General features: G+C 36.5%; 1 protein-coding gene across 6 annotated transcripts in view; it reads right to left on the minus strand.

Annotated features, from left to right (window-relative positions):
* CCSER1 (coiled-coil serine rich protein 1) overlaps window positions 1-16,783 on the minus strand; it is a 1,577,476-nt gene that overhangs the window by 1,386,803 nt on the left and 173,890 nt on the right. For all 6 annotated transcript variants that reach the window (XR_007517628.1, XM_049885715.1, XM_049885716.1 and 3 more), the window contains 2 exons: window positions 8,207-9,568; window positions 2,917-3,101 (listed from right to left, as the gene is read on the minus strand). Coding sequence is in view for 5 of the 6 variants with exons in the window: in XM_049885715.1 (XP_049741672.1) it covers window positions 2,917-3,101; window positions 8,207-9,527 (1,506 nt within the window). In the remaining variant the exon portion in view is untranslated. The remainder of the gene's footprint in view (window positions 1-2,916; window positions 3,102-8,206; window positions 9,569-16,783) is intronic.

Genomic DNA, 16,783 nt, shown 5'->3' on the forward strand with positions numbered 1-16,783 from the left:
GAGACAGAAAGGATCACATAAACCAGAGACTACATTATCCTAAGACCAGAAGAACTACATGGTACCTGGCTACAACCAATGACTGCCCTGACAGGGAACACAACAGAGAACCCCTGAGGGAGCAGGAGAGCAGTGGGATGCAGACCCCAAATTCTCGTAAAAATACCAGACTTAATGGTCTGACTGAGACTAGAAGGACCCCAGAGGTTATGGTCCCCACACCTTCTGTTAGCCCAAGACAAGAACCATCCCCAAAGCCAACACTGCAGATAGGGATTGGACTGGGCTATGGGATAGAAAATGATACTAGTAAAGAGTGAATGCCTTGGATCAAGTAGACACATGAGACTATGTGGGGATCTCCTGTCTGGAGGGGAGGTGAGAAGACAGAGGGGGTCAGGAGCTGGCCAAATGGACACAAAAATGGAGAGTAGAGGGAAGGAGTGTTCTGTCTCATTAGGGGGAGAGCAACTAGGAGTATATAGCAAGGTGTATATAAATTTTTGCATGAGAGACTGACTTGATTTGTAAACTTTCACTTATAGCACAATAAAAAAAAAAAAAAAAAATCTAATACACTTCCCCAAAAGCATAGAGGGTTTGAAGTTAGACGGCTAGGATCAAAATCCTGTCTTTGCCATTTATTAGCTTCGAGATTTTGGGCATGTTACTTATCTTCTGTGTCTTATTTTGCTCATTTACAAAATATGGATAGTAACAGTATCTTTTAGTATATAGTGTTGTGAGAACTAAATATGGTAATGCAGATGAAATATTAAGAGTCATACCTCGGCTCAAGTATTAAAAATAAATGTTGTTATTGCCCGAAATGCAAAGAATAACTGAAGCATTGATTGATTCATAAATACATATATTTACTTATAATATTACGAGAGGTATATAGAATATGTATGTCACTTTCCACACAGAAAAATTACCTAATTATGTATGTTACTTGTTATGCAGATATCTACAATTACCAAAGTAATCCTAGCATTTCTTTCTGATATTATTAGTTGAAGAATATATTTTATGCATTTTAAAATAACTATTAAACTATAAATTAACTGAAGAATAAAAATAATTTAAGAAGTATAAGATACAAGTTGTAAAATCCAAAAGAAAACAGAGAAACTATAAAGTACTTCTTTTTATAGGTTTCTTGTGAAAATTCAAAAGCACATTTATTTCAACACATTTTATCAGTAAATCCAATGAACATGTGCAATATTTTAAACAAATTTCTGTTCCAACCTTGAGCTTCCCCCATAATGGCAATGGTATTATCTTGCCATCTAGTGGCAAACGTATATCACTGCAGGGAAATAAAAGGACTAAAATTAGATTTTCGTGTTTTGGGCATATTGCATTTCAAATCTTAAAATCAGATCACAGAAGAAGAGCAATTTTGTAATATTACAATATTAAATGTAGTATGAGAAACACATGAGATATAAAAGAATGATATACAAAAGGCTCAAATGTGGCCTAGTTTACTAAACAGTACATAACTATTAATAAATACCTGTCTGTGAAAGTATAATGGAAATTTTGTAAAGACATATGCTTCATAATACTTCATTATCCATAAATTTTAATCTTACAATAGTCGTAAATATTTCAACATGTTCATATATTTAGAAAAAAATACATATCAATTGTAACAGTAATGATATAATACTCCAAGGCACAAAAGAACAGAAAGATGAAATATAATGTTTCTATATATACAAATGTAAACACACACAAATACACATACATGCACACACAATCATTTTTTTAGAATAATGAAAACGAAATGCTCATTATCATTCGTTGTTTTGTAGTTAATGATTTGCCCGAGATTAAATATGCCCAACCCAGAACTAAGGATAGGAACTTCACACTTCAAACACCATGTTTTTTTAATCACACACTGTCAACTCACTAATGTAAAATTTCTTTATGATACAATTGCAGAATGGGATGCTCTAATATTTTCATTTAAAACCCAGTTACCTAAAATACAGCACAATATCGTAAGTTATTTATTTTTGAGAATTTTTAACATATACCCATTGTTATGGGCAGATAGATTTACTTTAAAAAAAAAACTGTTAAATATTAGAAGACAAAGACAATGGAGCTAAAGGACGTCTGTGGAAAAGTGAACTCCAGATGGCAAATCTAAGCTAACATGTATGAGACGGAAGGCTTTGTGGACTCCCCAGATTGCAATCCACCCCTCATCTCCTCCCACTCTGACCCTATCTTACTCTATGAGGAGGCTTCATACATTTCCTTCTACACACTCTGGTCCACAAGTCCAAACTCAGACCACACTGCCCCTCCACCCCCATATCCCACCTCCACCCTTGTTCTCAAAGCAGGCTCCCGCAGTTTGGACAAGGAATTCTGGAATCACGGCTACCTGGAGTGTGTGCTAGGTTTGAATGAGCATTTCTCCTTGGCCACCAAGGGATCCTCATCCCACATGGAGGGACACTGCAGAAGGATAGTCAGAATAGGGATCCACTCAAGGGTCTAACAGTAGATCTGTTATGTATGTAGTTGGAGAATGGAAGGATGGTGTGGAATGATACTATCCAAAAATCAAAGAGAATCCACATGATCAACATTTTTCTTAGCTTGTCAATCCAGGGTCTTGTTCTAAAATGGCGAGTATCAAGGTTTCCATCGAAGCAAACAAGACAGGAAGTATAGGTAGCTGTCCTGGTGTGCATCTATCTGTTGGAACCCATGAGAGTCTCAAGTGAAAATTGGCATCCCTGACCCTTGACATCAACTACAGAGACCAATTTTCCCTTCATATATGAGATGTCCATCCTTAAGTATGTGTTCATTTTGCAGGAAGCATGAACATTCCTGATATATAGGACACATTTTTAGTAGATGTAGACATATGTATACACTTACCATGCTATTCATTTTTGAAGACGAGGAGCCTGCCCTCTGCTTTCTTAAACTATTAACTTCTTCTGCATTTCCATCTTTTGGTTTCAAAATCATTCTGCTACTCCCTGTAGTTCCTTCTGATGAGGATCGTAGTCGCCTCTCTATGAATCTTCCTTCACGATACGGACTGAAACTACTGGCAAGAACTATTAAAAGAAACATGAATAGATATTAACATAGATACTTAAACATAGCTTTTGAAGACAAATGGAAAGCTCACGATGTCATTTAAAATTCTCAATCACAAAAACTTAAATTAGCAGTGGTAGTTTGCCTTATCATGAAATCTCTTTGAAGGTCAAATCCTTTGGAGTCATTCTTGGCTTCTTCGTATCTCACATTTCTCACATATCATATAAGCAAATCTTATCCTTATTACTTTCAAAATGTATCCAGAATCTGATCACTTCTCACTGCATCTCCAACTAATATCCTAGTCCAAGCCCCATCAACTCTTGGCTTGATTAATGCAACAATCATTTGTCATCAAGTCAATTCTGACTCATGGCGACCCCATGTGTTTCAGAGTAGAAATGTGCTCCGTAGGGTCTTCAGTGGCTGATAATTCAGAAGTACATCTCCAATCCTTTCTTGCAAGATGCCTCTGGGTGGTTGAACCTCCAACCTTTTGGCTAACAGCCAACTGTGTTAACTATTTTTAACACACAGGGATTCCAGATTAATGCAACAGCTTTCTAATAGTTCCTCCTACCTCATCTTCTACTATCCTCCCCTCTTTCACTCTGCTCTTGCCACATCAGACTTCTTGCTATTCCTGGAACGTGACAGGCATGCTTCTGCCCCTAGGTCTTTGCAATGAATATTCTTCTGTTAAATATCTGTATTGCTTACTCTTAGATCTTCTTCAAATTTCTAGTTAATATGTTAACTTCTCACTGGTTACTATCCTACTTATATTTAAAAATGCAAACTACAACCCCACCCCACCCCAACCTAATTATTTATTCTTCTTTAAGCACATCCTCAGTAGTTATCACAAAATGACAATTAATTTATTTGTGTATTAATTTTCTGAGTCTCCCTAATAGAATGTAAGCTCCACAAATGTGGGAATTTGTGTCTGATTTTTTTTTTTTTTTATATCCCTAGTGCCTAAAACTGTGCTAAAAACAACAAATATTTTTGAATGAATGAAAAAAATGAGTGAATGAATTGTCCTGTTTAGGCTTATCTACTGGTTGATCTCAAGACTTCTGGACAGAACTGATTAGTTCAATGAATGGCAATTCTTTTCAAATAACTTGTTAAGCCAATGAATAAAAAACTGTCAGAGAACTCGACACTCCATTATTAATCATGATCTAATTTTGTACCTAATACAGTCAGATGTGTATTAAGTACAGTGGCTTAAATATGCTTCATAACAGATACAGAATTAACACGATATTATGAAATTTAGCATTTATACCAACTCCTCAAAGCAGAAAATGCACTTACTTATCATTATTTTTAAAATTTTAAACACAGAATTTTAAAATCCTCATGAATAGCAGGAAAATACTCCACAAAATAAAGGAGACTATACTACCATCTTTTCCTTATTGATGTTACCAGCGTATGTCCCCTTCTGTGTTACAATTTTATCAAGTTGTAGATGATAATGGCTAAATAGCTAATGTCCAGGAAAAAGTAACTGGTTGTCAAATTCAGTGGAATTACTTTAGTGTATTAAATGGCTTACAGTTAGGATCCTAGTCAACAGATTATTAGTCAGCAAGATAACTGTGATCATTCTCTAGTTTCCACAGAAGTAAATATATACAGTATTCAATCAGACCTTGAGGGAAGCCATCATTTTTAAACAAGATCTGGGATCCACCATTTGCTGACAATGTGACCTCATGAAATTATTTAACTTAATGCTAAATCTTAGGTATTATTAACTACCACCTAAAATTTTTATGAGGACTAAATAAAATTAAAGAACCAAAACCAAACATGTTGCCATTGAGTCAATTCTGACTCATAGAGCCCCTATAGGACAGAGTAGAACTGCCCCATAGAGTTTCCAAGGAGTGCCTGGATTTGCACTACCAACCTTTTGGTTAGCAGCCATAGCACTTAACCACTACGCCACCAGGTTTTCCATTAAATAAAATACTGCATGTAAATTACTTAGCACCTTTTCTGGCTCATATTAAGTATAAACAGAAAGGAAAACAATCATCATCATTCTTATAAGTACATTTCTATTAAAAAAAAGCTAAACAGGTGTAACTCAAGCCAAGAGTATAGGCAAGGCAACCAAGTTCAAAAAATGAAAAAAGTAGGCAGTTGTTTAAAAATCATCTTGATTCAATTGTGGAAAATATAATATCGAGACAGCTTGAAAAAAGTAGAAAATTAATTCATGCATTTAAAACTTTAAAATTACCCATGTTTATGATGGGACCAGTTAGATAAATCATATAATCCTACTCTTCTTGACACAATAATACATCATTTGCCCTATTATTAATTTCATTTAATATTTTTGTATTATTCTTACTGTGTTAGGAAAGCCAGGGTCATGGCCTATAGTACAGTGTATTCATTAAGAGCCTGAGCTTTGGGTTCAGATAGCTGTAATTTTGTTTGTGCTACTTCCCAGCTGTATGATCCCTGGGCCACAGTTTTCACATTTATAAAATGTGGACTATACTAGTGCCTAGCAGTGGTTAAGCACTTGGCTGCAAACTGAAGTCAGCAGTTTGAACCCACTAGTGTCTCTGTGGGAGAAAAGACATAGAGATCTGCTCCTGTAAAGATTATAGGCTTGGAAGCCCTATGAGCCAGTTCTACTTTGTCCCATAGGGTTACTATGAGTCAGAATCAACCCAAAGGCAAAAAACAACAACAAAAGGAGTCCCTAGGTGGCCCCTATGCTTAAGCACATGTCCACTAACTGAAAGGTTGGCAGTTTGAACTCACAGAACTGCTTTGGAAGAAAGACTTGGTGATCTGCTTCCAAAAGGTAACAGCCATGAAAACCCTATGCAGTGCATTTTTACTCTGCAACTATGTGTCGGAATTGACTCAAAGGCAGCAGGTTTGGTTTTGGTTTTACTAGCACCTACTACGTGGGGTTTGTATCCAATTCAATCACTTAACTTTGTGACTTTGGACAATTTACTCTACCTATCTCTGTTCCAGTTACTTCACCTGTAAAAGTAGTTATAATAGTAGTAGCAATTTCAATCAATCGTTTGAGGGTTAAATGAATTGATACATGAGCGATGGTCAATTTTGTGTCAAACTGGCTAGGCTATGATGCCCAGTTATTTGTTAAAACATTAATCTTGTTGCTATAATTACATGTGATTAAAACAGTTGGCCTTAATCTGCTCTCAAGCAGATTACTTCCCATAGTGTGGGTGGGCCTCAACCAATCAGCTGAAAGCCAAAAGAGTAAAAAGGGAGTTTCCTTAGTTGTGTTCTACCTTCTGACTATACATAGACATTTTGCCAGAACTCTTGCTCTCTTTACTTTTTCTCTTGCCTGACATACAAATTTTGAAACACAAGTCTGCAGAAGTCTCTAGCCTGCCACCTGACCTAATAATTTTGGATTTGCCACAGTCTCATGAGCCAGTTTCTCAAAGGAAATCTGTATCTATATATCCATATGCACATCTCACTGATTCCATTTCTCTAGAGAACTCTAAGACAGTATGCAAAGTGCACAGAACAATATATAGGATATAATAACCACTCAGCAGACAATGAGTGTTACAAGTGGCAGCAGTGGCAATAATAGTAATAGGGAAGCAAGCCAAAAATATAATGTCTAATACAGGCCAGATGTTATGGACTGAATTGTGTTCCCCGAAAATGTGTGCCAACTTGGCTAGGCCATGATTCCCAGTATTGTGTGACTGTCTACCATTTTGTGATCTGATGTGATTCTTCTATGTGTTGTAAATCCTACCTCTAAGATGGTAATGAGGTGGGATCAGCTGCGGTTGTTTTAATGAGGCAGGACTCAAACTACAAGATTAGGTTGTGTCTAAAGTCAATCTCTTTTGAGATATAAAAGAGAATTGAGCAGAGAGACACAGGACCTCATACCACCAAGAAACAAGAGCCAGGAGAACAGTATGTCCTTTGGACCCTGGGTCCCTGTGCTGAGAGACTCCTTGACTGAGGAAGACTGATGACAAGGACCTTCCCCTACAGCTGGCACCCTGCATTCGGACTTCTAGCCTCCTAGACTGTGAGAGAATATATTTCTCTTTGTTAAAGCCATCCACTTGTGATAGTCCTGTTATAGCAGCACTAGATAACTAAGACACCTGAAAAAACCAAACCTGTTGCCTTTGAGTCAATTTCAACTGAATTTCGACTCATACCAACCCTATAAGACAGAGTAGAACTGCCCTCATACGGTTTCCAAGGCTGTAATCTTTATGGAAGCAGACTGTCACATCTTTCTCCTTCGGAGTGGCCAGTGGGTTTGAACTGATGACCTTCCAGTTAGCAGCCAAGTGCTAAACATTGCACCATCAGAGCTCCTTAAAACAGCCCAGTAGGTGGTATTCATTCAATAATTTTCTCAAACTGAATTTTATGTTACATTACAGAGTCTTCTGCAGCCAGAAGGGAGTAATTCAAGCCCCCCCCCTTTTTTTTTTTCAAACTAAAGAGGAAGTGTGCAAGGTGATTGAGCTAGTTAATGACAGAAGCTGGGTTATAACCAGGGTCTCCAGGTCCCAATATTTTACATGCTTGCAATTCTACTGTATCACGAGGTAGAGAATATTTATGCCAAACTATGGATCCTATTTAACAATGAAACCATCATGGAACTAGAAAATGGAATTTAAATCATACAAATTTATTTGCTAGTGATTTTGGCTGGAATATATCCATTTCATTAACTAAGAAATACCAATACCTCTATAATGAACTTTTAAAAAGATAGTCTTCCTTTAAGATATAGTAACATTGCAAATAAAATTAATTTCATTTCCATTTTATTCTGATAATTAGTAAATGTGCTAAATAATTTCTGAGGGTCAGAATTTGGATAGCACAACTAAGAAGAATACTGTTGAATTAGTTTTTGAATAATAAAATTGAGGTAAACTTAAAATCAAACAGGGAGAATATTTAAAACTTATAAATAGGGAAAGAATATTACAGAGTGAAAACTATGAAAATGTGGTTTCTGTTCGTTGATGGAATAAGAAAACAATGTAAATTATAATGAAAATTAGTTCATATCAATAGTGTACAAAGAAAATCAGTATACCTTTGGTAGGATTTGCTTCATAACCACATGATGTTTTGTTAAAAATATGACGATCGCCAGAAGAGGGTATTATCTTTGAATCTGAAATAGGATGGATCCCTTTAACATGCTCCGGTACTGCTTTATGTTGCTCATAAAATCCAAGTTTCCATGGGGAGCTTGTCCCCAACATTGTTTCACCATTTTGTAACACCATATTTTCTTCTCTTTGATTATCTATTGATAGGTGAATCTTTGAGTCATTCACATCCATAACAGGTGGTTCAGTGATTTGTAATAACACTTCCTTCTGGTTAGCAGCAGGGGTTTCAGGTAAGGAATTAGATTCTGTACTACATCGACCTTCTAATCTGTATTTCCCAGGAGACACACTTGCACAGGGAACATTTGCCATAAGTTCTATTGTTGTCTTTGTAACAGCAGCAGGATTGAGAGAGATCTGAGAGGTAGAATCATTGTGGCCAAGGTTGTCACAGTGGGATGCCAGGCTTCCACTTTGGGGAAATGTATCCGCTTCAGACACAGAATCTTCAGTCAAGGCTAAAAACTCTGAAGGTGTCTGAGCTGTGGTAAGATCAGCAGAAAGCAAAGGGGATTGTAAGGAGCTTCCTGCCCGTTCTGTTACATCCACAGAACAAGATGGAGAAGCCCTTACTAATACAGGTTCTTTCTCCTGGTATTGTGTAATTTCCAATGAGAATCCAGACTGTTGTACCAATGAAATGGACTGGCTCTGTGGTACTGGCTTAGAGAATTTATAGTGAGATGAAAAAGATTTAGGAAGTAGCTTTCTTGTTGAGTATTTAATAGAACGACGAGTTTGTTCTTCTGTGAATCCAGAATCATCCCCCTCACTTTTGCCAGAACTTAGACAATTTATAAAAACATTCTTATTAGCTGAGTGCTCCTTTTCCCTTTCAAAATCCTCTGTCAAAGATCTTGTTATCTTCTTATTTCGTGAACTACTAAAACCAACAGAATGTCTTCCCCTGGTTTTAACATGCTCTTCTAAATTCAGTTTTTGCGTACTGCCATGACCAGGTTGAGCACCATTTGAAATACTAAGGTTCTGGTTGGTAGATTCTTGCTTCGGTTCGCTCCCCTTCTTATGGTGGAAGCTAATGGACGGAGTACGAAATATGCTTCTGCGTTTACCTGTACTACCTGAGCTTGAGTTAGTGCTGGAAGGTGAACTGTGGACACCAACTGTATTACTGGAGGAGGGTGAAGAAGGAAGAGAATCATGTCTTCTGCTAATACTTCTTCTGAATATTGGCAACCGGGAGACCAGGGTAGATCGTCTTGATCCTGAGTCCCCCATTGGGACTCCAAGGCTTGCACTGTGATAGTCAACTTCGCAGCCTGATAAACATTAAAACAAAAAGAATGAAATCAATAAAGTTCAATTATAAATAAAACATTTAAAGACAAAATACACTTTTTTCAGGATATTACATAGATTTGTTTTTATAATAAGACAAAAATAAAATTCTGACTATTATTTTTTTAATTTGTAAGTAGCAAAATGATCTAATAACTTAGAAAGAAATTTTATGATGATACAAAAATTTGACAGTTGCCAAAAATATTTAAAGTTTACTTGAAGGAGTTTTGGTTGGGAAACACAATATATCTCTATTCAAGGCCCACCATTACAACTCACAACTGGTTCTATAATTGTGGTAAATTGTTTAATTTTGACTTTTGTCCCCTCTTTACTAAGAGACTTATAAAAATGACAAACACAATTATTTAAAAACAATTTAACACAATCTCTAAATGAGAATACATTCCTATTACAATGGCTTTAAGATACAAATATAAACTTAAATATAATTGACACTACACAGTAGGATTCATATATTAAGTTCCAGTTGTGCTAAGGAATCAATCAGAATCTTAGCCAGTGAAACCCAAACGAACAGTATCTATCCTAAGGTCCTTCGACCCTTCTCCTCCACTGCATGTTGCCACTAATTTAGAGGCAGTAGGCAGATGAACAAATCTGTCCTGGAAGAAGTACAGCCAGAATGCTCCGTAGAAGCAAGGATGGTGAGACTTCGTCTCATGTACTTTGGACACGTTATCACAAGTGACCAGTCCCTGGAAAAGGACATCATGCTTGGTAAAGTGGTGGGTCAGTAAAAAAGATGAAGACTCCCAATAAGATGGACTGACACAGTAGTTGCAATAGTGGGCTCAAACATCACAATGATTGTGAAGATGGCACAGGACCAGGCAGTGTTTTGTTCCATTGTACACAGGGTCACTATGAGTCAGAACCAAGTGGACCACACCTAACAACAACATGAACAAGGCATGCATTAGCCATGACAATTGCCTCTGTGGGTTAAATACCCCAAATTTTTGAAGGGCAGCCTTATACAGGCATGTCTTGCACTAAATGACCCAACAATTTATTGAAGTGAGTTTGATAAAATACCATACTAGCCTATGGTATGGCCTGATCATAGAATCCTCGCCCAAAGAAAAAATAATTGAAATGGATTCCTCCCCTTAGAGTTCGATCTGGGAAGTTTAGAAATGATCGCACCCTTGGTAAAGGGAAATAAATTTCGAAGGACATAGAGTAGGGTCATAAGTTAAAATTATGAGGAAGCCACAGCTATGAGTTGAAGAATCAAAAACCTAACCCACTGCCGTCGAGTTGATTCTGACTCATGGTGACCCTATAGGACAGGATAGGACTGCTCCATTGCGTTTCCGAAGCTGCATATATTTATAGTAGTAGACTGTCACATCTTTCTCCAGAAAATCGGATAGTGGGTTTGAACCACTGATCTTTTAGTTAGCAGCCAAGCACTTAACCACTGTGCCACCAGGGCGCCTTATGATTTGAAGCAGACTTAAATAAAAGCTAAGCTATTTGGTAATGTTGAGAGATATGAAAATACACATTGAGAGAAGTAGAAATACAGAAAATGTATGAGCCACTGATGATGACAATTATAATTTTGATGATGATGATGATGATGATGATGGGGGAGAAGGAAGTGCTTGGCTATGATGTGCCAAGTACTTTTACATATATCATCTCTTTTAATGCTTATAACTCTAGCAGTAGGTAACATTAATTACTATCAACATTTTACAGTTGAAAGGTAACTTGCTCAATGTCACTCATTTAATTATAAACAGGAAGAAGAAACCAAGCCTTATCTAACTACACAGTTAACTCATAAACAGCATGGTATATACTGCTTTCAGTAAAGTGAAAAGCCAAAAGCTTTTGCTGCTGAGGGCCTACATACTCTTCCACCTCAAAACTCCTAGTTGTCCGTCAGTCTTGCTGTACTATGAGTACCATGATTTGGATTCCTATTTTGTTTTGTTTTACTTTTTCAATTTTACTTAATTCTGTACACGTGATGTATACACCTTCTTTGTCAACCTGAATCAGGCTATGTTTGTTTGTTTTACCAACTGAAACAATCTTCGGAAAGACTAACAGATACTACATGAATGACAAACTCTCCATGATATCAGCCTTCCATATTCCGTACCTATTGCTGTTGAGTCAATTCTGACTCATTGCAACCCTATAGGACAGAGTAGAACTGCCCCATAGGGTTTCCAAGGAGCGCCTGGTGGACTCGAACTGCTGACCTTTTGGTTAGCAGCCGTGGCTCTTAACCATTATGCCACCAGGGTTTCCAGCCTTCCGTATATACAGTGAGAATTGATAAAATAAAATATTTTTATTTCCTTGAAGAAGTATGCAACAAAAGTGGAAAATATTTTCTTTCATAGGCAATTATAAATATTTGAAGTTTGTTCCAAAAGATAGGAACCCTGACAAATTTTCATTGTAAGATTTTTGTTTAATCGCTATCACTGAATCTGAGTATAAATTAAATTGTATGTGAACCCCTCCCAAAACATTTAAGTATTCTTGCAAGGCTTATGGTAAAGAAAGCTTAAAATATAAACAAAGACATTTTAGTTCTTGAAAGCCTTCACAAATTAAAAATGTCCATTTTTCTCTCAGCCTACATTCTCCAAAGTGGATACAATGAATAATACAATTTTTCCCTATAATCTCACTCTTAATGTTGTGATTTTTCATTTATATAATGCAGCATTTATTCCAATTAATGCTCACTGAAGATTTTGCTCTAATTAGAGCATTATCAAACCTAATGATTTCCAGTTAGTTGTGAACCTATGGCTTTCTATGCATTAATGTCAAGATATTTACATTATTATTGAAATACCTTAATAATTTATGTATACTGAAATGTTTCTTGAATTTTTTTAAGTATTTGCACTTGGATTAGCATTTAAAAATAAAACAGTGACTTAGTTCCATATCTCTTTAGCAAGTATTGAAAGGATTTAACTAATGAAAAAAATACTATAATAATTACTCATCTTCTTAAATACTTAATGGAAACAACCAGATTTCCACTGAAAACAAATGTTTAGGCTCTGATAAACTGAGTGATAAACAGAGTGTAGGCCATGGTTAATGCTCAGTAACTTAAGGTATTGTCATGAACAGCTAACCATGCTTGTGCTGTCTACAACACACATATTTTAGTTTAGCTTTCCCAGCCTCTCAGAGCTGGAAGTTCTACTGCTTCTACATGTACACTCAGTACTGGTCATTTCCTGAGCCAATCCTAGACAGGGCAGGAAAGCTATTAGATGCCTCAATACCCTCAATGGGGCTTGGAAATGTTACTACCACCAATATGTCACTGAATAAACAGTGAGGTAGTCAATATTACAAACATTTTTTTAATCTTATCTCTAAAAAATATTTTCAATTCAACCATGCCTTGTTTTTGACCCAAAATATTACTCACCATGTTGATTACCTTTCTAACTACACAGGCCTGGATAATTTTTTCACTGTCAACAAAATAATTTTGTCTCTAAGAAGCAAAGAACTGAACAAATTATGAATATCCAAAGACTGTGCTTCAGATTTTGAACATGATTCCAAAAAGGGAAATTTGAAAAATGTGTTAAACTGTGGCTATGTCAACAGAATAGATACACAACTTTAAAGAGAAGAGCATACATTTGAAAATATGCGATTTTTGTAAATAAAGAAGAGTTGCATTATTTTTCATAATCATATTCTATATTGGAAAATTTGGTTTGGCTTAAAAGCATTGAACGTTTTAAGGGAACAAAATTCTTCAGTGTCCTAGGTTGTTATTGTTAGGTGCCATCAAGTTGATTTTCAATTCATAGTGAAACCATGTGATACAGTAGCACTGTCCCATTGACTTTTCTTGGCTTTAACAGAAGATTCCAAAGGGCGGCTCAAGAGGAAAATGTAAAGTATTACAATGAAATATGCAAGGACCTGGAGTTAGAAAATCAAAGGGGAAGAACATGCTTGGCATTTCTCAAGCTGAAAGAACTAAAGAAAAAATTCAAGCCTCAAGTTGCAACATTGAAGGATTCTATGGGCAAAATACTGAACAACTCAGGAAGCATCAAAAGAAGATGGAATGGATACACAGATTTACTATACCAAAAAGTATTGGTCCACGTTCAACCATTTCAGGAGGCAGCATATGATCAAGAACCAACGGTATTGAAGGAAAAAGTCCAGGTTGTATTGAAGACATTCGTGAAAAATGAGGCTCCAGGAATTTACAGAATACCAATGGAAATGTTTCAACAAAAAGATGCAGCTCTGGAGGTGCTCAACTGTCTATGCAAATTAATTCGGAAGACAGACACCTGGCCAAATGACTGTTAGAGATTCATATTTGTGCCAATTCCAAAGAAAGCTGATCCAAAAGAATGCAGAAATTATTGAACAATATTATTAATATCACACTCAATTAAAATTTTGCTGAAGATCATTCAAAGGCGGTTACAGCAGTACATTGGCAGGGAACTGCCAGAAATTCAAGCTTGATTCAGAAAAAGAGAGATCATTGCTGATGTCAAATAGATCTTGCCTGAATGCAGAGAATACCAGAAAGATGTTTGCCAATGTTTTATTGACTATGCAAAAACATTCAACTGTGTGGATCATAACAAATTATTGATAACATTGTGAAGAATGGGAATTTTATAACACTTTTAACTGCACTCACGAGGAACCTGCACATAGACCAAGGGGCAGTCGTTTGAACTGAACAAAGGGATACTGCATGGTTTTAAATCAGGGAAGGTGTACATTAGGGCTGTACCCTTTCACCATACTTACTCCATCTGTATGCTGAGCAAATAATCTGAGAAACTGAAATATATGAAGTACTGGACATCAGGATTGGAGAAAGACTTATTAACAACTTGCAATATGCAGATGACACAACCTTGCTTGCTGAGAGTGAAGAGAGTTTGAAGTACTTACTGATGAAGATCAAAGACTACAGCTTACAGCTCAATATAAAGAACACAAAAACCCTCACAACTGGACCAATAAGCAACATCGTGATAAATGCAGAAAAGACTGAAGTTGTCAAGGATTTCAATTTACTTGGAATAAAAATCTACATTCATGGAAACAAGTCAAGAAATCAAACACCATATTGCATTGGGCAAATCTGCTGCAAAAGACCTCTTTAAAGTGTTAAAAAGCAAAGATGTCACTTTGAGGACAAGCCATGGTATTTTCAATCACCTCATATGCATGCAAAAGCTGGATGATAAATAAGAAAGACCAAAGAAGAACTGATGCCTCTGAATTATGGTGTTGGAGAAGAATATTGAATATATATCATGGATTCCAGGAGAACCAACAGATATACCTCGGAAGAAGTACAGCCAGAATGCGCCTCAGAAGCAAGGATGGCAAGACTTCATCTCACATACTTTGGACATGTTACCAGGAGGGGCCATCCCCTGGAGAAGGACATCATGCTTGGTGGAGTAGAGGGTCAGCAAAAAGAGAGGAAGACCTTCAGTGAGATGAAGGGCAAGGAGGGGCTCCAGCATAGCAACACTTGTGACGACGACACAGGACCTAGCAGTGTTTCTTCCTGTTGTGCATAGTGTCATTATGAGTCAGAATCAACTCAAAGGTACCTAACAACAACAGCAATCATTAGGGTAATCTTAGGGTTTTCTTGGCTATAATCTTTATGGGAGCAGATCACCAGGTCTTTCTCCCTTAGAGCAGCTGGGTGGGTTGAAACCACTAACTTTTTAGTTAGCAGTCTAGCACTTAACAATTTCAGCACCAGGGCTCTTAGTGTACAAGGTTAGGTTTCCCAGAAGCAGAGACTGGTAAGTAAATCTTGTTCAAGTCATTTATTGGCAAAGTATTCTAAGGAGAAGGGAGGAAGGGAAGCATAATAGGACAGGAGAAAAAACTTTAAGCAAGGATGTGGTATCCAAAGGAGACTAGTTTTAAATGGATACCACTGGGAAGCTCTGGAACACCAACTGACAAGAGGATGGACTTCTGTACCTACGTGACAGTCATCTACAAAGTACTCAAGGGCAACATACAAAATAGCCAAAGGATTTATATCTGGAATAGGGAGGGACAGAGGAAAGGAGGGAGTGACAGAGGAAGGAAGGGAGGAAGGGAGGGAGGGAGGGAGGAGGGAAGGAGGGAGGAAGGAGAGAGAGAAGAAGGAAGGAGTACAATCACAAAGGAAAAATAAATGAACTAGAAATATAAACAATTAAAGAATACAAATCATCAATGAATATATAAAAACATATTCTAATGCATTATTTATCAGGGAATACACAAAGAACTCCTCTAAGCCAACAAGAAAGAAAAAACACAAAAGACAGCAAAAAATATGAACAGGAAATTCACAGAAGAGGAAATATAAATCACTAATTGACATATGAAAAGATATTCAACCACATTATTAATCTGGAAAAACCACAAGATACTGTTTCACCCATAACATTTTAAAATTTAATAATATCAAGTTAGGTGGAAAAAGTGGTACTTAGACATACTTACGAAGAAGTCCAAATTCTCTGAGTCATTTTTAGAGAATTATTTATCAAAATATCAAATTAAAAACTAATTCTACTTCTCAGTATTTACCCTTAAATGATACACATCTGCACAAAAAAAAATATGTATGGGGACATTCAGAGATAGTTCATAATAGTGAAAACTGAAAATAATATAAATGCCCATTAGTTAGGGAATTTTAAAAAAATGATATATTTATATTGCAGCATAATATGCAACAGATAAACCTATAAAGTAAAAGATATGAACAAAAGATATGAACAGGCATAGAAAAATATTCCTGAGGCATTCAGTAGTAATGAGATCAACTTGCTAAATGATATGCTATATCCTTTTAGGTAAAGTATAAATGTATTAAGATAACTTAATAAATTCTTCTTCTTATTATTTCTGTAGATATATATGTTTGAAAATACACAAGGAAAAATATGGAAGAATATACTCCAAAGTGTTGACAGTGGGGTTGGGGCTGTCATCAATGGGAATTTTAATGTTAGCTGTAATAAGAAGTTTTAACAATAACCAAGGAGTCCCTGGGTGACTGCATGTTACAGAAGGTTAAGCACTCTACTACTAGTCAAAAGGTTGGCAGTTCAAACCCATTTAGAGGTGCCACAGAGGTCACAGCCTTGAGAACTAGAGAG

This window comes from Elephas maximus, chromosome 5 (genome assembly GCF_024166365.1).
Source record: "Elephas maximus indicus isolate mEleMax1 chromosome 5, mEleMax1 primary haplotype, whole genome shotgun sequence".
Taxonomy (NCBI): Eukaryota; Metazoa; Chordata; class Mammalia; order Proboscidea; family Elephantidae; genus Elephas; species Elephas maximus.